The sequence below is a fragment of the Chelonoidis abingdonii genome, chromosome 7 (assembly GCF_003597395.2).
Source record: "Chelonoidis abingdonii isolate Lonesome George chromosome 7, CheloAbing_2.0, whole genome shotgun sequence".
Lineage (NCBI taxonomy): Eukaryota > Metazoa > Chordata > Testudines > Testudinidae > Chelonoidis > Chelonoidis abingdonii.
The window spans coordinates 24,653,666-24,677,259 of NC_133775.1; the positions used below are offsets into that span (position 1 = coordinate 24,653,666).

Below are 23,594 nucleotides of genomic sequence, written 5' to 3' on the forward strand. Positions count from 1 at the left end.
AGGGTTTTTGGCGCCCTAGGCGCAGGGCCGGCTCGCCGGTCCCGCGGCTCTGGTGGACCTGCTGCAGGCGGGCCTGCGGATGCTCCACCGGTGCCGCGGGACCAGCGGACCGTCTGCAGGCACGCCTGTGGGAGGTCCACTGGAGCCACCTGCCGCCCTCCCAAATCGTGGCGCCCGGTCGCCTAAATGGAAGCACCGATCCTGATGGTGCTTTAAAAATGACAAAGTTGCCTTGCAGATAAGATTGCTGGGATCTGGGACAAAGTCTCTGGGCCCCAAGAATTGGGGTTTATGCAAAAGGAGTGCAAATACATGTATCCTTCGTAGAATTCAGATTGTTCATTCAGCTGGAAGTTTTCAAAGTTACTGCAGGATATCTGAGCCTATGACTCTGCTATCTATCTCTCATGGCTGGTGAAAGCAGTCATGAGAACCTGAACCCCCTGTTGACAGAGATTCTCAACATCATCTTTGGTGATTGCAATGTAATAGCCATCCTGAAAAAGGCTTTGTCTAGCTAGTGCTCAAAAAAATCTCTTGACATGACTTTGCCAGTTCCTGTCATGTCTAGTATCAAATCTGCTAGTTCTGAGCAAGATTGTTAAGAAGTTTGAGAACAGCTCAAATTGACCAGCAACTTTGACTTGCATAATTGGATTTTGGCCCAGGACACAGCACTGGGACAAGGGTGGTCATAGGTTTGGATCTTTTTTTTAGCAGTGGACAACAAACATCAATGCTCATGTGACTAGATATGTACACAAGATTTGACACACTTGACTATGAGATGTGGTTCATTGCCTGAGATATCTAGCAGGATGGACAAACTTTGCACTATGTTGGCTCCAAATCTTCCTCTCAGGCAGAAGAGGGAGTTGTGGTGGGCATCAGCTTCTCATTCACAAGGACACTCCCTTGTACAGTTCCAGGAGGCTCAGTTCCTTTCCCACATCCCATTTGACACATGTTAAATCTCAGGATAGGTTGTGAACTGCCACAGACTCCAGCTTCAGTAGTGTCCTGATGACTCCCAGCTCTGCATTTCCCTCATGTAAGACGGCTTTCCCACTTATGAACTGAATATTTATTGCTTCCACTCTACTACAGCAATGCCTCAGACTTTTGCTTGTTAAGATGTTCCGGATAGCACAACATGAAGCAATCTACCTTCTAATCAACATTGGTCATCAAAAACACCGTGGTGCTCAGACACTACAATGGCACCTGGTTCAATAACTAATCCAATGTAAATTTCTGATCTTGATCGTTGAGGCTGTTTGTGGGCTGAGCTATGCTTCTCAGGAACATTGGAGTTGTGACTGCACCTCGAATGAAACTCACAAATGTAGGGGATTGTGACTTCTTTCCAATAGACCCACTGCTGTGGAACTCCCTTCTGAGAATGAGCATAAATCTTACCACCTTCAGAACAAAATATAACCCATTTATTTACCCAAGGTTTCCCACAACAACTTCCTTGAAATTGAAGAATAAATGAAAATGATGGATGAGAGAAAAAAGTAAAAGTTGACATGAACATCTGCATACATTCGCATCATAAAGCAAGTGGGGGATATTAGACTTTCAGACTGCTAGGTTTTTGAATTTTGGGTTGCATTCAGATAGTACTTGGTCATGTTATAAATCCCTAATGGGGGGGAGTTTTTTTTTTTTTTAAAGTTTGCTTTAGTATCTGGACCAAAATGTCCCCTTCCACATACCATGTTGTATCATATTGCTCTATATTAGTTGGCTAACACCATCCATCCCAGTGATGACTTCAGTTCAGAGCTGGTGTAAGGACTTACTATGTGAAGTGCTGTGGGATCCTTCAGAATGAAATATACTATATCTGTAAAATAAGTAGCAATATTATTGTAACTTTTATTTAGCTTTTATTTTGAATTAGCTTTGATTTAAACTATTATACTGTACCCAAATCTAGCGATAAACTGATAAAAGGTTAATAGCGAAGTAGACAAAAGGGAGAACTGACAAGTTGATAAAGAGGTTGACAACTGTGATAGCGAGTTTGACTGATAAAAGAAAAAAGATTGATGAAGATGTTGCCTTCTAGAAGAGTATTTGATTAAAAAAATGAAAAAGATTGATGAGAACACTGCCTGGTACCACAAAGGCAGAGCAAGGAACTTTCTTTCTAGCAAAGAATCTAACTTATTGACTTTTTGACAGTTCTGGGATTTAGCAGTAATTCACTTTCAGTTTCAAATTGTTTGATATCTCAGTAAATCTCTCTGTGCCATAAAAGCTACATACTGCAGAATTGCTGTAAATAAAGCTCGAATGTGATATATCTACCTTATGCAAGAATTTTTTTAGCTTAATTTAGAGGTCTTTTACGTTTCAGAATCATCTTCTAATTAATGACATATTTTCTGGACAATTGTTTTATAGTGGCTTCAAACAGGATTAGGGTCTGACGAACTCTGGTTATTGGTCACAGTTTTCTTGTTTGCAGTGTTGTAGCTGTATTGATCCCAGGATATTAGAGAGACAAGGTGGGTAAAAGATATTACCTCACCCACAATTTTCTTGAAAAGAAGTCATTAGTAATTTCTCCACTAGCCTATTCTTTGCAAATACATAACATTAACTGTGAAACAAATAATCCCAGACACTAAACAAAGCTATTTAAATGTGCTTATGGTTTGCCATTTGTACCTTTTAATAAAGAATACTGTCTAAATGTAATATTCCTAAAATCAATTTGCCAAAGAATAGGTATACAAACTAAACTTCTCTGTGTATCAGTTTAGTTAAGTGTCTTGTCTATGGTGCCCTGTAGCCTACAGCAATATTTCTCAAATGATGGAGCCATGCCTTCAGGTGTGTTGCTAAGGGTTGCCTGATGGCTAGCACTCCACTAGCTGAGAACAACCCGCCCCTTGCCACCTAGCAGAATCCTATGGCTGTGAAGATCCAGCAGGAGCAAAGGGAGAGCAAGAAAGTAGCAGCTTTTTCCCCCAGATAATCCTGCCCCTTTTTGCTATTCCTGCTCCATCCCAAACCCAATCACAGTGGAGATTCTCTCCCTTCCCAGTGTTCAATTCTGAGGCAGGATAATACAGGACATTTAGAAGCTGTGGAACTGGCTTGATGGCCTCTTGAAGTAGTGCTGTCTGAGAGCTGTGTGAGGGGGTATGGAAGGGTTGAGAGAGAAGGGAAGCACTCGCATCAGCCAGCATCAGACCCAATCCCAAACCCAGGCGCTCCAAGCACCAACAGCTAGAGACCAAATCCCCCTTACTATTTCCAGCTCTACCTATCCAACAACAGCTCACTAGAATCCCCAAAAATCCTTGAGAATTTTTGCCATTTACCCAATCCCACAGTCCTTTTCGGTGGACCACTTAAAAAAACCTGATGGGGTGGGTGTCACATTCTCTGGTGCAATCCAGACCAGTGAGGAGTCGTGTCACTGCCTGCTCTGTCCTCCTGGGTGCTTCACAATGCTTTACTGCTGTAGCTCCCAACCTGGCCCAGCACAACCAGGCTACCAGCATAAAGGTCATATCCTGAGTGTCTGTGTATAGCTGAAGCTCTGACCCTAGCAGTTTGCCAGCAACGCACCAGTCACACACTGGCTTCCACAAGCCTCGTTTACTACTTGCAAGGTGACCCCAACACACTCTCAGTCCCAGATTTTCCCAAAAACGTGTTCTGCAATGACCAGCCCTCTCCTGGATAGTTCAGATATTAAGGTACATTGCCCCTGTAAGAAATCAATATTCAATAGTTTGTTACTTTAGATGGAGTTACCAAACAGTTCAGTTTAAACACGGCACTGGATTGGTTTAGATTAAAAATAAAACAAGTTTATTAACAAAAGAAGATAGGATTTTAAGTGAATTTAGGTATAAGAGATAGCAGTTAGAAATTATTACAAACAAATAAAAGTGAAAACATGCATCTAGAAGTCTAAAACTTAATCTAGCAAGGTTTAGTTCAAGGTTTTGTTTAAGATGGCCTTTCTCACCCATGGTTTTCCAGCAAGATCATGAATTACCTTTTACTTCATCAGGATCTCTCCCAAAGGCCCAAAGGTTCTGGTGCCTTTGTCTTAGGTGAAAGAGAATGTGAGGTTCTCTACCCCTTTTTTACAGTCCAGTGAACCTTTTAAATGGATTCTTCTGAGGGTTACCCTTCAGAGTAAAGTTTATTCAAGCAGTAAGAAAAGCAACATGGAGTCTGGTGATGAAGGAGGCTCCGTGCCACTACTTGTGTTGTTAAAATGCAGATTGTTTTGTTTCCTGCCATCTCTTCCCCCTGCTGTCTTAAAGATTCTGTCTACTACTTATATGGAAATTTAGGCAAACATACATTCCTTTGTTTAGGATGGACCTGTGTAACAAATTTTTGCCTAGGCAGGGCTGTTTGGTTTTGAACATGTGCTATTGACATCATATGGGAGAATTCATAACTTTCATATAATGTTGCTATATACATATCACCATGATATTATTCACCAGTAAGTAATTTGTTTTCAAATATGTTACAAGGCATATTTTGTACAAAGATGATTACAATAGTGTGTAGAGTGTGAATACATGGGATGCTTTTGGTCAGGTGGCTATAAGGGTTCTGAGTGGAAATAGGTTGAGAACCTCTGGTCTACAGGATTAGGGTTCAGTGTGGAAGTCAGGAGACCTGTATTCTAAACCAAGTCCTGACACCAATTTGCTTGCAGTCTGATACTGGGCAAATCACTTCTTTAAGCCCCAGTTTCCTTAGTGGGAAGATGGAGATAATGATGTTAATCTCCTGTGATGTTTTGAGGTGTAGTCAAGTCATATTTGTGAAGTTCTATATAAGTGGAAAGAAGAGTAAGTCCTCAGCAGATGTAGGAATAGGATAGGCTTTTCTGACTTTTTAGCCCTGTGCTTATCTCTCTAAACCATGTGTCATCTGGAACACCACTCCTACTTCCACAAAACTTCTGTGTGCCTTTGGATGTTTGCTCCTGTTGGAGTTTGTAAAGCACTTATATGTGCTGTGCATATATATGGAACTCTGTGCAGTTCCTAATGTACATATTAACCACATTCACTAATTGATTCCTCACCAACTCCAAGAGATCAAAACATGGAATTTCTAAGCCAGATTGCTTAGGAAAATTTCACCAAAGTGAAACCTACATCATTTGTCTCAAATGCATTGTTTGATTTTCCTCAGACATCAGAAAATATCTCTCTTAGCATAAGATCAGATATGAAATTTCGGAAAGGTTGGCTTAGTATTTGACAAAGTTAGGGACACCTCATCAGAACACACTTTTAATGGAAAACTACCTTCAATGTTAGTGTCTCTCTCCATATTTTAATTTGTCTAAATTTGACCAGCAATAATAGCTGCCCTCAGTTTTGTATTTAAAATTACAAATGCTTAATGATCGAAATAGCCCTTCTATTCTTTACCCATTTTTCATAATGCAGAAATAGTGTTCATGCACTGTATTTTCTACGTATATTTGCACCTTTAAAAATGTCATTCTTCGTGTTCATCCCCTATTTGTGTACATGTGCTCTATTCTTATTTTTTCACATATATACGTGGTGTTCAAATAATTGATAATATGGTTCATTCTCTACATAGTACATCGAATGTAGAATCCAGCAGCTTGTACTTTGAATTTTTAAGTAAATTTGGACAATTGCTAGACTTTTGCTTCTTTGTGAGTGGGGGATATAAGTACATACATTGTTCACTCTATCATGAACTGGGTCATAACTATAAATGTATACTACTGTTTTACAGTTACATCCTCATCTGCTGTCTCTGCTCATTTGGTTGCGTCCGTTATTGTAGCTGTAGTAGAAGGGAGAGGACTTGCCAGAGGTGAAGTAGGAATGGCTAGTATTGACTTAAAAAACCCTGAAGTGGTATTATCCCAATTTGCGGACAATACAACCTATGCTAAGGTAATTTGGAATACTTTTGGTTGCTGTATATGGTTGTATTTTACATAATGATGAAGATTATTATAGATGTCCTTTTTTGTCAGAAGTTTTTATAAATAATAGCAAGAAATCCCTGATTGACGGCTGCAGTTTGTTCATACCAAGAGTAATAAAAAAAAAAGTAGCATTGTTAATGTGAAGAGTAACATCATTTATGCTGGCTTTTTTGTGCATTGGATATTCATTTTTGAAGCTGTCTCTCTTAAAAGAGTCTATCAACTCATGATAGCAAGTGAGTTTTCTCTTCAGTAATAGTGTATTTATTTGTGTCTGGATTCTTTCTCCTCCCTTTTCCCACTCTCCTTTGGTGTTCCACTATGACCCTGTCCTTGGCTTTGATCCTCAAAGTTACCTTTCTAATTTTGATTTGTCTCCATCCATGCAATCCTGTATTTCCTTCTCTCTCTCAATCTGACATCCCCTCTTAATTGTCTCCATCTTAGAATTAACATGATAAAAAATGGAACTCCTTTCAAGACCTTCCTGCATTTTCCTTGACTGTTGACATCACTGTCTTCCCTGTCACTCAAACTTAACCTGACTCATCTTTGATTCTTTCCTCTCCCATGCTCCCACATCAAGCTCTGTCCCACTCCTGCTGTGTTTTGCACTAATGTTTTTAAAATCTGCCCTTTTTCATACTGTACAGACTGAAAAAACTTGTTCCTCATTATCTCACATTTTGATTGCTGTAACCTCCTTTTTGCTGGCTTCTCTGACAGCACATTCCCCCTCAGTCCATACAAAACATATCTGTTAAGATCATTTCCCTTTACCTGTCACTCTGATTTTACCCCTCCATCAACTTCCCATTTTCTGGTCCCATTGTCTTCAATGCCCTTTACTACAATGCCCCTCTGTTATCCATACTTGTCTCTTACTGGGTTGTGACCTCTGCTTTGCCAATGATATTGGCTTCAATCATTGTTTCACTTTTCCATGCCACCCCTTATGCATGGAACACCATCCCTGAATTAATATTTTAAGGCCACTATCTTCTCCTACAAGTCCCTCCTTAAGACTTATTTCTGCTGTAATGCCACCAAAATACTAAGCAGCTAATGATGGATAGGTTAGGCAGCCACAGCCCAAACAAAAATATTTTAGATGGTTCAGAACTATTGAGTCTATGTAGTCTCATTAATTTATCATAGTTACACCCATTCCCCCTACCACCTCCCTTCAGTTGTTTGTCACACTGGTTGAATTTTGTCTTAGACTTAGATTTTAGACAGGGATTATGTCTTTCTATTTTTTTTGTACAGCACTTTATCACCTATATACTGGAGCCCAAATCCTAATTGGGGCCTTTGGGCACTATTGCAAATAATACAAATAGAAACAATACATAATAATTGATCTTGTTAGGTATATGTATATGTTAATCCTTTCCTAGATAAGAAACTAACAGCAAAATTCTGTTGTACTTTAAATAAAAGTTAGGCTCCTGACCCAGGCAGCACAGACTTTTGGCTCAAGACAGGGGACATCCGTCCTCTCCTCTTTCACCTTCACCCAGAACTAGCCCCTCTCCTCAGAGGAAGCAGACAGTTCTTTTTACCTTGTATGTTGTGTCTTGCTTGACTTTCTCCTCCTGATCCTTCTAGCTGCTTGAGGACCAATTCTTGTTGGTTCTGCCAGCTGCTGAACCTGGTGGACTCTCCTGGCAGCCAGTGGAGTATCTAAACTCACTGCTCTTTTCCACCAGAAGGAAACCTGCTTGGGGCAGGATTAGCCAAGGTGGGAGGGCGTCAAACACATGGTATACCCTGTCACAATGAATATCTCATTGAAAAGGAAAAGCTGGTTTAAATATGTATCTTTTGAGCCACCAAAACAGAGAAATAGTGGAGGTTAGACTGTAGCATGATCATGTATGCATAAGTTACAAGGTCTAAAATATGACCTAATCCAAAGGGCCTTATATAGTCCAAGTGAGTCTGCAGCTCATGACTTTCAGGAACACCATGAACTTCTGCAGCTCCAAACCCAGAAAGTTACTTCTGATTGAAAAGGTACTTCCTCAGGGTATGTCTAAACTACGGAAGTATTCCGATTTTACAGAAACCGGTTTTTTAAAACAGATTGTATAAAGTCGAGTGCATGTGGCCACACTAAGCACATTAATTCGGTGGTGTGCGTCCGTGTACCGAGGCTAGCGTCGATTTCCGGAGTGTTGCACTGTGGGTAGCTATCTGTAGCTATCCCATAGTTCCTGCTGTCTCCTCCACTCATTGGAATTCTGGGTTGAGATCCCAATGCAAAAACAGTGTTGTGGGTAATTCTGGGTAAATGTTGTCACTCAATCCTTCATGAAAGCAACGGCAGACAATCATTTCATGCCCTTTTCCCCTGGATTGCCCTGGCAGACGCCATAGCATGGCAACCATGGAGCCCGTTTAGCCTTTTGTCACTGTCACCGTATGTGTACTGGATGCTGCTGACAGACACGGTACTGCAGTGCTACACAGCAGCATTAATTTTCCTTTGCAAGGTAGCAGAGATGGTTACCAGCTATAGCACCATCTGCAATTGGAAATTGGCTATAAGATGATGGTTATCAGTCATTTTGCACCGTTTGCAATTGGAAATTGGTGATGACGGTTATCAATCCTTTTGCTACCAATCTTGCGCTGCAGGGCTGCCTCCCGGCTGGCCTCGCTGAGGTCGGCCGCGGGCGCATGGACAAAAATGGGAATGACTCCCTGGGTCATTCCCTTCTTTATGTTTTGTCTAAAAATAGAGTCAGTCTGCAATATGGGCAAGTGGACTAGAGAACCAGATTTAGCAGCAGCCGCTCTGGGTCAGAGCCCAAGATCCCATCAGAAATGATAAGCTGCACTGCCATTCTAAGGGGGGAGCCCCTGCAACAACCCCATCTGTTTGCCTTCCGCTCCTCCCCCAACCCTCCTGGCTAGCCGTGGCAGTGTCCCCCATTTGTGTGATGAAGTAATAAAGAATGCAGGAATAAGAAACCACTGACTTAAAGTGAGATAAAATGAGGAGGAGGCAGCCTCCAGCTCATATGATAGTGCAGGCTAGGACATTATAAGGTGGGGGGGGGAAAGGAGGAGCGGCAGCCTCCCATCCTCTATGATAGTCCAGGCAGTAACAGAATCTTCTTTAGACATAAAAGGGGTGGGGGGCTGATGGAGCTCAGCCTCCAGCTGCTATGAATGAGGACCGTTACAAACATTTTGTACATTCTGCCGGGAATGACCGGGAAGTCATTCCCAAAAGAGAAGATAAACAATTTTTTCCTGCCCACTGGCGCCCCGGCAGACCTCACCCGACGGCCAGCAGGAGCACTCACCGGCTGAATTCCGATCGGACGCGTATCAGCTATTTTGCACGTCTGCTACCCCGGAAGGGGATGCTGATGTCAAGCTCCGCTGCAGCACCCATCTACCAGCAGCAATGCAGTAGGACATAGGTGACATTGAAAAAAGGCGTGAGAAATGATTTTTTCCCGCTTTTTATTTCAGGGTGGGGAAGGGGTAAATTGATGACATCTCCCTGAAACACCCGGGAAAATGTTTTTGACCCTTCAAGGCATTGGGAGTCAACCAGAATGGCAAATGCTTTTAGAGACTGCAGGGACTGTGGGAAGCTGGAGTCTCAGTACCCCTCACTTCTCCATGAGCATCCATTTGATTCTTGGCTTCGTTATGCTATGACACGCAGCACTGTGCTGAGTCCCGCTGTGGCTCTGTCTGTCCTTAGCCTGGAGATTTTTTTCAAATGCCTTTGTCCATTTCGTCTTCTGGATACGAGCTCTGATAGAACAGATTTCGGTCTCCCATACAGCGTCAATCAGTATTTCCCGTACGGTCCATGCCGGAGTCTTTTAGTATGGGATCGCCGCCACCCCAAGCTGCTGTCAGAGCCCCACCTCTGGGTCACCAGGCAACTGAACTTCAAACTCTCGTGGGGCTTTTCCTGTCTACCTGGCCAGTGCATCCGAGTTCAGATTGCTTTCCAGAGCGGTCACAATGGTGCACTGTGGGATACCACCCGGAGGCCAATACCGTCGATTTGCGGCCACACTAACCCTAATCCGCATGGCAATACCGATTTCAGCGCTACTCCCTTCATCGGAGAGGAGTACAGAAGTCGGTTTTAAGAGCCCTTTATATGGACATAAAGGGCTTCGTTGTGTGGACGGGTGCAGGGTTAATTCGATTTAACGCTGTTAAATACGGTATAAACGTGTAGTGTAGACCAGACCTCAGTCACACCCATGGAATGCCACGTTAGGCATAACCTCCTTCTTCAAGTGCTTGCTCATATAGATTCCAATTAGGTGTGTGCGCGCCGCCTGCATGATTGTCGGAAGATTTTTACCCTAGCAACATTCGGTGGGTCGGCTGAGGCACCCACTGGAGTGGCGCCTTCATGGCATGGGAAATATGCCCTGGCCAATCCAGCGCCCCCTCAGTTCCTTCTTACTGCCCGTGACGGTCATTGGAACTGTGGAGCGCAGCTTAGCTGATCTCCGCTCTCCCGAGCATTTGCTTTAGTATCTGTTAATAGTTTCTGATTAGTTGTTAATAGTTGTTTATAGTTGTTAGTAGTTGTTAATAGTTACTTAGTATAGTTAGATTTAGTTTACTTAATGGGGGGGAACGGGGTCTTCTCCAGGCCTGGGTCTCTGGGCTTCAAACCCTGCTCGGCTTGCCTGAAGCCGATGCCAATGGGAGACCCCCATGACTCTTGCCTAAAGTGTCTGGGGGAATCCCACCAAGCGGACAAGTGCTGCATTTGCAAAGCCTTCAAGCCGAGGACCAAAAAGGAGTGGGACTTTAGACTGAAGCAGCTCCTTGTGGAGGCAGCACTTAGCCTGGTCCCTTCCTCAGTGTGCCGAGACTTGGCACCGTCGTCCTCAGTGCGGAGTGCCCCTGTGGCACTAACTAGTCCAGCATCATGTTCGGAATTTGCTTTTCCTCTCCCACCCCTCCTTCCCTGTCCCTCTTCAGGGACCCTTGTCACAAGCACCTCTTTCTACAGGAGGTCCAATCACTCCTAGCTTTGGGAGCAATACAGTAGGTTCCGGGAGAGTCAAGGGGCAGGGGTTTTTACTCCCGCTACTTCCTTATCCCCAAGGCCAAGGGTGGGCTTTGGCCCATCTGGGACCTATGTGGACTCAACAAATTCATGCTAAAGTTGAAGTTCTGCATGGTCTCACTAGGTCTTCCCTAGATCCTGGAGACTGGCACGCCTCCTTCGACATGAAGGATGCATACTTCCACATTGCAATCTACCCAGCGTACAGATGCTTCCTTCACTTTGTGGTCAATCAACAGCACTTTCAATTCACTGTCCTTCCTTTCGGCCTGTCCACAGACCCCAGGGTGTTTACCAAGTGCATGGCTGTTGTGGCTGCCTCCCTTCATTGACAACGGATCCAAGTGTTCCCATATCTTGACAACTGGCTTATTCAGGGTCGCTCCAGGGATCAGGTACAGTCTCATGTTCAGCTTACCATGAACATGTTCAATCGACTGGGCCTCCTGCTCAGTGTTGCAAAATCCACTCTGGTACCAACCCAGAGGATAGAATTCGTAGGAGCAGTCTTAGACTCAGGCCTAGCCTGGACACTTCTGCCGGAAGCCCACTTCCAATCCCCAGCAAACATTGTTCACAGCCTGCAAAGCTTCCTGACCTCGACCATGAAAACATGCCTATGCCTCCTGGGACACATAGCCTCTTGCACGTATGTGACCAGGCACACAAGGCTGTGACTACATCCACTCCAAGCCTGGCTATCAGCAGTATACCGCCCAGGTCGAGACAGTTTGAACACAGTGATTACCATCCCACCAGGGATACTAACCTCTCTAGACTGGTGGCTGGACCTCAAATCAGTGTGCGAAGGGCTGCCATTCCACACCCTGCAGACCTCTGTGTCTCTAGTGATGGATGTGTCATCCCTGGGATGGGAAGCCCACCTCGGGAATCTCCATACACAGGGGCTATGGTCGGCAGGAGAGTTATCCCTCCACATCAACGTACAGGAACTCAGAGCAGTTCGCCTGGTGTGTCAAGCATTCAGAGAGCGCATTCAAAGCCATTGTGTTGCAGTCCTCACAGACAACACAATGGCCATGTTTTACATTAACAAGCAAGGGAGAGTCCGGTTGTTCCCCCTCTGTCAGGAGGCCACTCGTCTGTGAGAATTCTGCATAGCCGACTCGATCCATCTGGTGGCGTCGTTTCTTCCAGGAGTCCAGAACATCTTAGCGGATCACCTCAGCAGATCATTCCAGGCTCACGAGTAATTGGTTTACCTGGACGTCATCCACTCTGTCTTCCTGAAGTGGGGCTTTCCTCTGATAGACCTATTGGCCTCTCGCGAGAATTGGAAATGCCAGGTGTTCTGCTCTCTCCGAGGACGATCTCCGGGTTCCCTGTCGGACGCCTTCCTAATACGATGGAAGGATCACTTGCGCTATGCCTTTCCTCCATTCCCGTTAGTCCACAGCATCCTGATCAAGCTGTGCAGGGACAGAGCCCATCTGATTTTGATCATCCCAGTGTGGCCCAGACTGCACTGGTATACCACTCTCCTAGAGCTGTCGGTGGTCACTCCGATTCCACTTCGGGTGTGGCCATACCTGATCACTCAGGACCACGGACGACTCTGTCATCGCAACCTGCAATCTCTCCACCTCACACATGGCTAAATCAATCTGAGCTATGCTGCTCTTGCTTGGTTCAGCAAATCCTTTAGGGTAGCAGGAAGCCCTCTACCAGGTCCACATACTTAGCCAAGTGGAAGCGTTTTTCCTGCTAGTGAGCTCAGAGTCATACTGCCCCCCTACAGGCATCAGTACCTATCATTGTGGACTACTTCCTGTCCTTAAAACAGCAGGGCTTGGCAATATCATCCATCAGAGTGTACCTGGCAGCTATTTCGGCTTTCCACCCGGGTGAAAATGGGCATTTGGTCTTCTCCAATCCCATGGTCAGCAGCTTTCTCAAGGGGTTGGAGTGCCTGTTCCCATGAATTCAACAACCGGTCCCTACATGGGATCTTAGCCTGGTCCTATCCAGACTCCTGGGTGCCTCATTCGAGCTGATGGCCACCTGCTCACTCCTGTATCTTTCCTGTAAGACAGCCTTCCTCATAGCTATCACTTTGGCGAGGTGGATGTCTGAACTCAGGGCACTCACATCGGAACCACTGTATACGATGTTCCATAGGGACAAAGTACAGCTGCGACCTCACCCAGCCTTCCTCCCTAAGATGGTGTCTGCCTTGCATGCCAACCAGGACAATCTTCCTCCCTGTCTTCTACCCGCGGCTGCTTGCCTCTCAACGGAAACAGCAGCTGCACTCCCTGGACGTTCGCAGGGCCCTGGCCTTCTACATCAAGTGAACGAAACCTTTCAGGAAAACGTCGCAGCTGTTTGTTGCAGTGACAGACTGGATGAAGGGCCTTCCAGTCTCCTCCCAGCACATCTCGTCCTGGATCACATCATGCATCGGTGCGTGCTATGTCTTGGCTGGTGTCCCAAATATGCACCTTACCACCCACTCCATGTGGACTCAGGCTTCATCCTCCGCTTTCCTGGCACACATGCCCATACAGGAGATCTGTAGGGCAGTGCCTTGGTCATCGGTGCAGACCTTTGCCGCCCGCTATGTGATAGTGCAACAGTCCAAGGGTGATGCTGCATTTGGTTCAGCGGTCCTTCACTCTGCGACATCTCACTCCAACCCCACCGCCTAGGTAAGGCTTGGGAATCACCTAACTGGAATGGATATGAGCAAGCACTCGAAGAAGAAAGACGGTTACTCACCTTTGTAACTGTTGTTCTTCAAGATGTGTTGCTCATATCCATTCCAAACCCACCCTCCTTCCCCTCTGTCGGAGTAGCCAGCAAGAAGGAACTGAGGGAGCGCTGGGTCGGCCGGGGCATATATCCAGTGCCATGAAGGCGCCACTCCAGGGGACGCCTCAGCTGACCCACTGAGTGTTACCAGGGTAAAAATCTTGGAGCGTGGTGCAATAGGTGTAACTAAATCCTCTCTTTTTGCATTATATTTATCCTATTGCTTTCTGTACTACACTTACTTATCTGGCCAACAGAAAGTTCCTAATGATGCAGTCTTACCTGTTACCAGTGCTCAAAGCTCAGGAAGTGAAAAAGCCATTAAAAACCTTACTGTTTTTAGCTCTGACTGGGAATAGATGACGTCTGCCTGGTTTTTGTGCGTGCACATCCCTTCAAGTGGAATATTTAATTGATTTTAAAGTGTTTACAAAGATTATAGAATTTGTGAGTTATTTCTGGACTATTTTATTTATTTGTGAAAATGTACTTTGAGACTGCTAAATGATTTTTAATGAATTATGTTTTAATTTTGTTTTTAGGTTATCACAAAACTCAAGATTTTAACACCATTAGAAATAATAATGTCAAATACCGCTTGTGATATAGGGAATACAACCAAATTGTTCAGTTTGATAACAGAAAATTTCAAGGTAATCTTTTTTTTAGACTTCATTTAGTTTTTATAGGGCTCCTATTTGATTGTTTTATATGGTTGCAGGTTTGTGACCCGTCTTTATGAGGAGATCCAAACATTGAATCCCTTAGTTCACTTTTGGCAGTAGTGATCCCACAGTCCAACTGCCTATGTCCCAAAAGTAATGCCATCTCCCGCAAGCCTCCCCAGCAGCTCTTGTACATTTTCCAGAATCCTTCCAAAGGTGTGAGCCTTCTGGCTTACAGCTTGCCTCTTCAGGGACATTCAACAGTGAAAACCAACAGACACATCAATAGACTTTCACAGGATTCTAAAGTAGTATTGCTCTTTACTTAATAGAATGAGAAATGCGTGGATCAAGATAAAATAATAAACGTATGTATACACATTTCTTTGCCTCAGGTTCCTCACCATTCTGGAGAGTTCTTTAGGCTTGGGCAGAGTCCTCTGCGGTGTCTTCCGCTCCGCGTCATGTCTTCTGAATTATGGAGATTTTCCAGCCCATCTAGCCTTCTCTGGTCTTTGTTGATTCTGCAGTTAAATTGGATCCCCCACTATGAATGCTTGCCTTTCTCTTCCCCTCTTCTTACCAAAGCTTACTATTTCTCTTGTGAGTCATTTTAAAATCTTAGCTTTGTCATCTCTGTCTCTGTGTCCTGTTTGGCAATTTTCCACTCTCTACTTCCCCTCCCTGCAGACAAGTTGGAGGAAGTAGTTTCTCCCAGCTCCAGCCAATTTCCTTAGCATGTTCATTGCTTGGTCCAGGGCACAGTGATTAAAGTTAACAACTCTCCATTGGCCCTGGTCTGGTAGGTACATAGAGCTGTCCATGTCAGCAGCTGATGGATTCCATGTACACACAGTCATTCTATGATGCAAAATTTTATAATAACTTCATAGAATCATCCAGAATTAATAAGTTGTGACAATCTGGGGTTGAGCCTGGACCAATAAGTGGTTATGTAACTGCCTGCCCTGCAACTCTGATGCCTTAAATGTGATGCTGGTGTGGCTCACAACTCTGACACCAACAGCCAGCCTACGTGCATGCAGGTCATATCCTGACTTCCACCATGCAATTGCTTTTTGCAGGTTGACCACAACACCTGTGCCCAATACTGAATTTCCTCGAAAGTGTTTGCCCTGGAGTGTCTAGTGCTGTCCTGGAATACTCACAGAAGCTAAGTTTGCTTCTCCTTTAAAGAGCCAGTAAACAACAGCTCATTAATTTAATGGGGGGTTGACAAACACTTTTTTCAGTCAAAGCACTGAACTGGTTTATAGTAAAACAAATTTATTAAATAAAAACTCATAGGTTTAAGTGATACCGAGTATAAGGAATAAAGATAGGAATGGTTACAAGCAAACTAAAGTAAAAATCTCTTTCTAAGACTAAAACTTAATGTTTAAAGCAAGTTACAGTCTTTGTCTAAGCAGGATTCTGATCTGTATTCATTCCCAGAAATTTCAGTCCCCTGAGTTGAAGGATCCAACAGTCTGTGATTTTAAGAGCTCTGGCCCCTTTAGTCCCTCAAGTGATGGATGCCAAAATAGCTTCTTGTCTTTGCTTATATCTTCTACAGTTCAATGAACTTGCTCAGTAAGCAGGAAGCCCTCTTGAGAGCTCAGCCTGCTGTGTCCAGCAGGGAGCCTACGCCATGTTAATTTTTGCAGTTTTGTGTTCCCCTGTCATGACAGTTAAGAGGCTATCTCCCCCACTCACCTATGTGATGGTTTTATTTACCTTCATCATCTCTGCCTGATGAGCAGACCAGTCAGACAAGCAAACATACACTCCCCTGTCCAAGGCAGACTGAGCCCATGCACTGGTTACCAAACACAGTTTAAGAACATAATTCCAGAACACACCTATAACACACCACGCAGTGAGCTACAGGACCAGTGTGCCTGCCACCAGTTTGCTCATGATATCCTACATGACACCTTCCAGATACAGATCATAAGAGCGGTGAATGGGGGTACACTGAGTACATCAGGCCTGACAAAAGTTGCTGACCCAGAGTTGTGAACTGCCAATGGACCTCTGTGTCACATTTTTATATATAGAGATCAAATCATCACAACACTACGGATCCTTTCTATGAGATTTTGAAACCTTTGCTGTTTTGTTTTTGTTGTTATTAGAACGTGACTTTTACTACTGTCCAAAGAAAATACTTCAATGAAACAAAGGGCTTGGAATATATAGAACAGTTGTGTACATCTGAATTCAGCACTGTCCTAATGGAGGTTCAGTCCAAGTACGTTTAACCTAAGTAAGAAAAAGAAGTAGCGTTTCCAGATAAAAGGTTTTAACAGTTTGTACAGATTTAATACACTGGCCAGTGGCTTCTCATTAATTGGTACACCAGGGTTTGTCAAACAGGCGTTGCCGCTTGTGTAGGGAAAGCCCCTGGAGGGCCCAGGCTGGTGTGTTTACCTGCCCTATCCACAGGTCCAGCTGACGTGGCTCCAACTGGCTGTGGATTGCTGCTTCGGGCCAATGGGAGCTGCTGGAAGCGGCAGCCAGTAAGTCCCTCGGCCCATGCTGCTTCCAGCAGCTCCCATTGGCTCGGAGAAGTGATCTGTGGCCAGTGGGAGCCGCGATCGGCCACACCTGCAGATGGGGCAGGTAAACACACTAGCCTGGCCCACCAGAGGCTTTCCTTACACAAGCGGTGACCCCTATTTGAGAAACCCTGTGGTACACACATGCCTACCAGAGCATGGCAGGGAGCTCAAGGCTTGTGCCTTGCGGTGGGGTGGTGGGGCTAGAGGTTTCTGCCAGAGACATCTGGTGCTTGTTGAGAGTGGGAGGGCACAATTTAAAGGTTCACCCCCCCAACAGTTTGTCACCCCCCTCCTCTTACTATCAGTGACCCCACCCTGCATCTCCCAGGTGTTAACAGCGCAAGGAGAGGGAACATCAAAAGCAGAGGCTCTTCCTACAGCTCCCAACTGTTTGCTGCTGCCTCTCCCTATGGCCAAAACTCCCAGCATGTTGGCTCCAATAGCTGCTGTGCAGGGCGGGAGCCCAGTGGTACCATGTAACCGTGCAGGGCCAGCAAACCCTGGGAAAAAACGGGGGGGGGCATGTGACTCCATGTGCCCCACCACACATTGCCTCTGGCTTCTGCATAATGGGAAGGATTGTCTTGGGGCTTCAGCCCTGCGGGAGTCGTCTGCTGGGGCTTGGGGCATCAGCAGGAGTGGGGCTGAAGCCTGGAGCCCTGGCAGGCACGTCCTGGCTCTCAAACTTCTGAAGATTGTCATATATGGTTCGGAGGATCAGCAAGTTTATACAGTGCTCCCAATCCCTAATAGGTGTGAACATAACTCTGTAGCTTGGCGTAAGATTGCTAAGAGTAACCTTCTTCCTAAGTACAGTAAATATTTTGCCCTGGATGAGGAGAAATATTTAATGTTCAGTAAGTGATTACTACTTTACAGGTATTACTGTCTAGCAGCTGCTGCAGCTTTGCTAAAATATGTTGAATTTATTCAAAATTCAGTTTATGCTCCTAAGTCGCTCAAGGTTCGTTTCCAGGGAAGTGAGCAAACTGCTATGATAGATTCATCATCAGCTCAAAATCTTGAATTGTTAACTAACAATAGAGATTCTCGGTAAGATTATTTTGTTTTTACAAATTCAATTTTTTTTCATTGTTATAAATTTATAATGCACCAAGTTCTATGGCACATGTATCTAATCTATCTAGTCATAGTAATTATATCGTATGCAAAGCTGATTTTTAAATAATTTGAAAAGACAAATAAACTGCAATTCAGTGCAAAATTTGTAGTCCTAGCTTGGAATTTTTTTATGTGCGTCAGGAAACCCCTAATAATAAAAGGGATTAGAAAGAAAGAAAGAAAGAAAAAAGGAAAAGAATTGTGTAAAGGTGTATAGTGTATCTGTCACAAATGAACCTGCTGTGAGCAGGTTTGACTTATATAACTGACCCACAAGTTATGTGTGGCCATGTCTCTACCTAGCAGCTGAGCCAGGGGGATGTTGCCATTTCTGGGGAGTCCAGAAGAGGGTAAGCGCTGCCCAGAGCCCGCCTCACTCCGTCCCATGCCCCAACCTTCTGCCCCCTCCCATACCGAAACTCTGCTGCTGCTCCTCAGGGTGGGGAGGGCATTGGGCCAAGTAGGGAGCCTGCCAGCCCTGCCCACACCAGCACCAGTGGGAGTCCCGGGCAGCACGCCGCCGCTTGTGCCCCCGCATCACCAGTAGTGGTTCTGGGCAGCCCCCACCCTCCACCCCCACAAGTTTTATTTACTGATAATTTTAGTAAAAGTCATGGACAAATTTACGGCCTGTGACCTTTGTTTACTGCCTGTGACCTGTCTGTGACTTTTACTAAAAATACCGGTGACTAAAATGTAGGCTTACTCATAGTCTGATATTTCGGTCTGAGGTCCCAGAGCTCACATGGAGTTCCAGGGAATTTGTGTGTGCTTAGCACTTCTGATAACCAAGCTGTAGATTGTAGGCTAATTTAATCAGAAAATTTCATTTGATTTGTATCAGCTTGATTTCTTTGAGGATTTTTTTTTAAAATTTGTGTTATTTTCAAAGGAATGGTCACACTCTTTTTGGCGTTCTAAATTATACTAAAACTCCAGGTGGAAGCCGAAGACTTAGGTCTAATATCCTGGAGCCTCTGGTTGATGCTGAAACAATTAACACAAGATTGGATTGTGTTCAGGAACTACTCCAGGATGAGGAGCTCTTTTTTAGTCTTCAGGCAGGTAATAGCTTGTTTTATTTTTGAACACTTAAAAATACCCATTCAAATATTTTCGTTTTTATAATAGCTGAAAACTCATAGCATGTGTTAATAAAATAGGTATGAAACATGTTTTGACTTGTCAAATTGCATTTCATAGTGGATTTTAAAAATGCTTTGATTTCTAGCAATAGTTCATAATCTGTCATTATTTAATTTGATTTTTTACCTCTTTTTTGATCATTTTGCTAAAATTTTTAGTAAATGAGGCAGACCAGCGAATGGTGCTTTAGAGGAATTTTGAATTGGTCTCATTAGCTCTTTAACAAGTGCATTTTGTGTTGGAGCCAAGCTTTCCAGATATGCACCACTAACATCTGTAACGTAATTTGCATACTGTTATGAATATGCAGCTTCTCATTTTTGATTTCTAAGATACAGGTAACAAGACATATGAATACACACACACTGCTAAAGAGCACAAGTTAGTTAGTCCAGCTAAGCTTGACATTAAATTCACTAAATCTTTATTTCCTGGTTTTGGACAGCTTATTGTAGTTTTTAGCTAAACGAGTAACCACTTTTGGTCAGATCAGGAACTCTTTCCAAGGCTTTCACAACACGAAAATGGATGACATGTAGTCTGTAGAGCTACACTCTTTTAGCTTGATATTATACCAGCAGAGCAGATGTGAATATATAAATACCACCAAATTTTGCAGATCGTCAGAGTGGCTCAGATAGTATGTTTATCCTTTATTTTTACACCTTAAATATTACAAATATGCATTTTTTAAATAAAAGTTTGGAAAAAGTTACTGCATCACGACTACCTAAAACAGTGAATGGGAATGTCTCATTCTTTCTCTTTCTCCATCCTATCATAGAAAATATTTTGACATTTATATCCCACCTGTCAAGAAGTAAGGAGGCAAAAGGTGTATGTTGGTATAAAAATACTGTCGCACCCACTTTTTCTGTAGTATTTTTGCTTCCTTTCCCCTGGAAACTTGGAGTGTATTTCTCCAGTTTTAACTTCATCCATGCCTGCCACCCCATTTCAATAGATCAGAAGTATGCATGTGAAGATGCAGCAAAGGAGACTGTGTTGGTAGTGAGGTAGGTAGGAGAGGTGTACTATAGTATATGCTTTCCCACAAGACTACTTGTCAAACATTGTCTCTTGATCTTGTTAGCGATCAGCTCTCTAACTTGTGAGGAGCAGCTGCTTTCTTTCTACTAAAAGAATAGGACAAGGAACTCCTAGAATCATTAATTTTGATTTATAACAAATCTGGGAACAAAGAAGGTTGGAAAAAAATCACCATCTACTAATATTTCAATATTTAAAGAGGGTAAATGGGATGACCCAGATAACTGTGGGCCTCTATCCTGACAAAATCATGGAAAGGCTGATATGGAATGCAATCAGTGAAGCATTAAAGGATGTTAGCATAATTAATGCCAATCAACATGGTTTTATGGAAAATAGGTCTTGACAAATAAATTTGGTATTTTTTGACAAGATCACAAGTTTAATAACATTTACTGTGTTGGCATAATATACTTAGACTCTAGCATGCATTCTGATTTTAAGATTTTGCACTATATGTAGCCCATGTTAAATGGATTAATATTTACAGATGACACTCAAATTGGTGGCGTGATAACAGGGAAAGATAAATTATACAGACAATCTGGGATCATTTAATAAGGTGAACAATATGGATTTTAATACAGCCAAAAGTAAGATCATACATCTATGAACAAAGAACGTAGGTCACACTATTCTGGAATGCAGCAATCCTGAAGAGACTTGGATGTACTGACAGATAACCATTTGACTCTGAGCTTCCTCTGTAATGCTGTTGCTAAGAGGGTGAGCATGATCCTTAGATGCATAACCAGGGGAATATTGAGTAGGAGTAGAGAGTTGGTATTATGTCTGTATACTATATTAGTGAGACCAATACTGGAATACTGCATTGAGTTCTGCGGTCTCCAATTTTTCCAACATCCTTTTTGAAGTGGAAAAGGTTCAGAGAAGGACTACAAGAAAGATTTGAGACTGGAAAACAAGCCTTATAGTGAGAGACTAAAGAAGCTCAATCTATTTAGTTTATCTAAGGGAAGATTAAGAGGGGATTTGATTACAGTTTCCAATATGTACATGGGAAAGTGATATCTGCCGGTAGATAGCTCTTTAATCTGCCAGAAAAAGGCATAGAAAAGGGCCATGGTTAGAAACTGAAGCAAAAGAAATGTAGACTATAAATAAGGCACAAAGTTTTAACAGTAAGGGTAATTAACTATTGGAACAACTTACCTAGGGATATAGTGGATTCCCCATCAACTGGAGTCTTAAGATTTGACATCTTTCTAAAAGGTATGCTATTGCTCAAACAGAAATTATAGGTTTGATGCAGAAATTACTGGATGAGGTTCTATAGCCTGTGTTGTGTAGGAAGTTAGATTTTAATGGTTCCGTCTGGCCTTAAAATGTATGAACCATACAACTCTCATTATTTTCTTTGTGACTGTTAGAGCAGTTCTGATCTGAGTGATGGTCCTTATGATTTGTAAAAATTTTCACTCTGGTCCTTGCCAGAAATGTAGCTCTCCCATTGTGATCTCTCATTCTTTGCCCTTAAGACCAGGTGTGAAATGGAGCAGGAGCTAGGGTAATACTTGAGAAAGGTCAGTACATTATCTCCATTCAAGTGGAGGCTAATTCCTCACTTGTGTCCTTCCATGACATTTCTAATATGGAAGTTGTCAACCTTCACCTTCCATCTTTCACAGTAACAACAGAGTTGTAAAACTTCTAGTATCCTTTGGATACCAGTCCACCTGGTGATGTTTCCAACTAGCTGGTTCTCTTTCTTCCTCTTGCCTTATGGTATAAGAGCTGGAATCAAGTTGCTCTGGTGATTGGCGAGCAATTTATCCACAGAAAGATTTTATTTTCTTACCTACAATATCGAGTAATTTTGCTCTTTTTCAATTGTTCCTTTTCATCACCTGATCATTCATAATTTTGGTTATCCAGCTAATTTTTAACCTTATGTAACACCAAAATGTGAATGCTCTGAGTCGTGTCTCAATCTCCTTTTTAAATGTCCAGCTCTCACATCCGTACAGGAGGATTGATCATATGTGTAGCTCTTCAGCAATCAGTGCTATAGCACCACTAAAACACTGCCACACACCAGGGCTTTTATTGGATTTGGGGATCTTTCCTCTGCAGGATGCATGAGGGTCTGCTGCCCGCCCACCAGCCAGCATCTTTCTTGAGCTATTGTAGTTGCGTAGTTAGTGCTATATTCTGTCTGGCTTCCTTCTGATAAGGTCATTCCACCACAGGCTCAGGTTACAACTCTTGAAATTGCAGGGCAGATGCATAGTAATCTTTTCACTGTCATAATTGGAAGGGAATTTTCAAACAGAGAATGTTGCTATGATTTTTAAGATAGCCTGTTTGCTCTTGAGGACTGCCTGCTACATCTGCAATCTGACATATTTTCTGTTATAAGATAGGAAGTAGAGACATTTGACAAGGGACAGTAGTTTAGTGACAGTGCCGTTTTTGTTATGGTCTCCCACTTTCCCCTCGTTTATATTTCAGCCTTCTTACCCTGTTGTGGGGATAGTAATGTTCTTACCGTTCGATATCTTTTAGGTTGTTCAAATTCTGAGAGTTTCTTTACTGAAGAGAATATGGGAGAGCTGATGTCATTATAGCTATCATGATACAATGACCAATAAGTACTGAGATACCATGCTTATGGATGTGACATAAGAATCTAGATAAATAGGCAGTTCTTTTGTCTGTTTTCTTTCTGGTAATTGAAGCTACAATACTTTGTCAAGATTTTTCTGTGATTGGATGAGGGAAGAAAATGACTTAAACAGAAGTACTAAATAGTTTTCTGTGCTTGTTTTCTTTTGGAAAATTAAATCACTTACTTGTTAAAGATTTGTTATTAAAATTATTGCAAGTTTCAGCTCAGTTTCTATTTTGTGTTTAATTTTGTTTTACAGTGATGTCAAGATTCCTTGATACTGAACAACTTCTTTCAATTTTAGTACAAATTCCAAAGCAAGATACAGTAGGTTTATAAATGCATCTATCTCATAAATAATGAATAATTGTCAGTTATCTCAATAGAGTATGCAACGTGTACATTTCATATAGCAGCTGTACAATTGTATTATATTGTAAGAAAAAGACTGTACATTAAAGAGGGATGGAAACATAGTTTTAAAGATATACAGCGATTTATATACCGGTATGTTGTTCCTCACCCAGAAAGATGCAAGTACGTACACCTTAAACTAAACCATATTTTTACTTTGTAACAGGAGAAGAATTTCAGCCAGTCACAA

The 23,594-nt window shown here is 43.0% G+C and overlaps 1 protein-coding gene across 1 annotated transcript in view; it reads left to right on the plus strand.

Annotated features, from left to right (window-relative positions):
* Positions 1-23,594, plus strand: part of MSH4 (mutS homolog 4) — a 90,410-nt gene that overhangs the window by 25,680 nt on the left and 41,136 nt on the right. Inside the window, 6 exon segments of the mRNA XM_032782164.2 lie at positions 5,776-5,939; positions 14,357-14,467; positions 16,618-16,733; positions 17,923-18,096; positions 19,058-19,230; positions 23,250-23,317. Coding sequence (XP_032638055.2) covers positions 5,776-5,939; positions 14,357-14,467; positions 16,618-16,733; positions 17,923-18,096; positions 19,058-19,230; positions 23,250-23,317 — 806 coding nt within the window.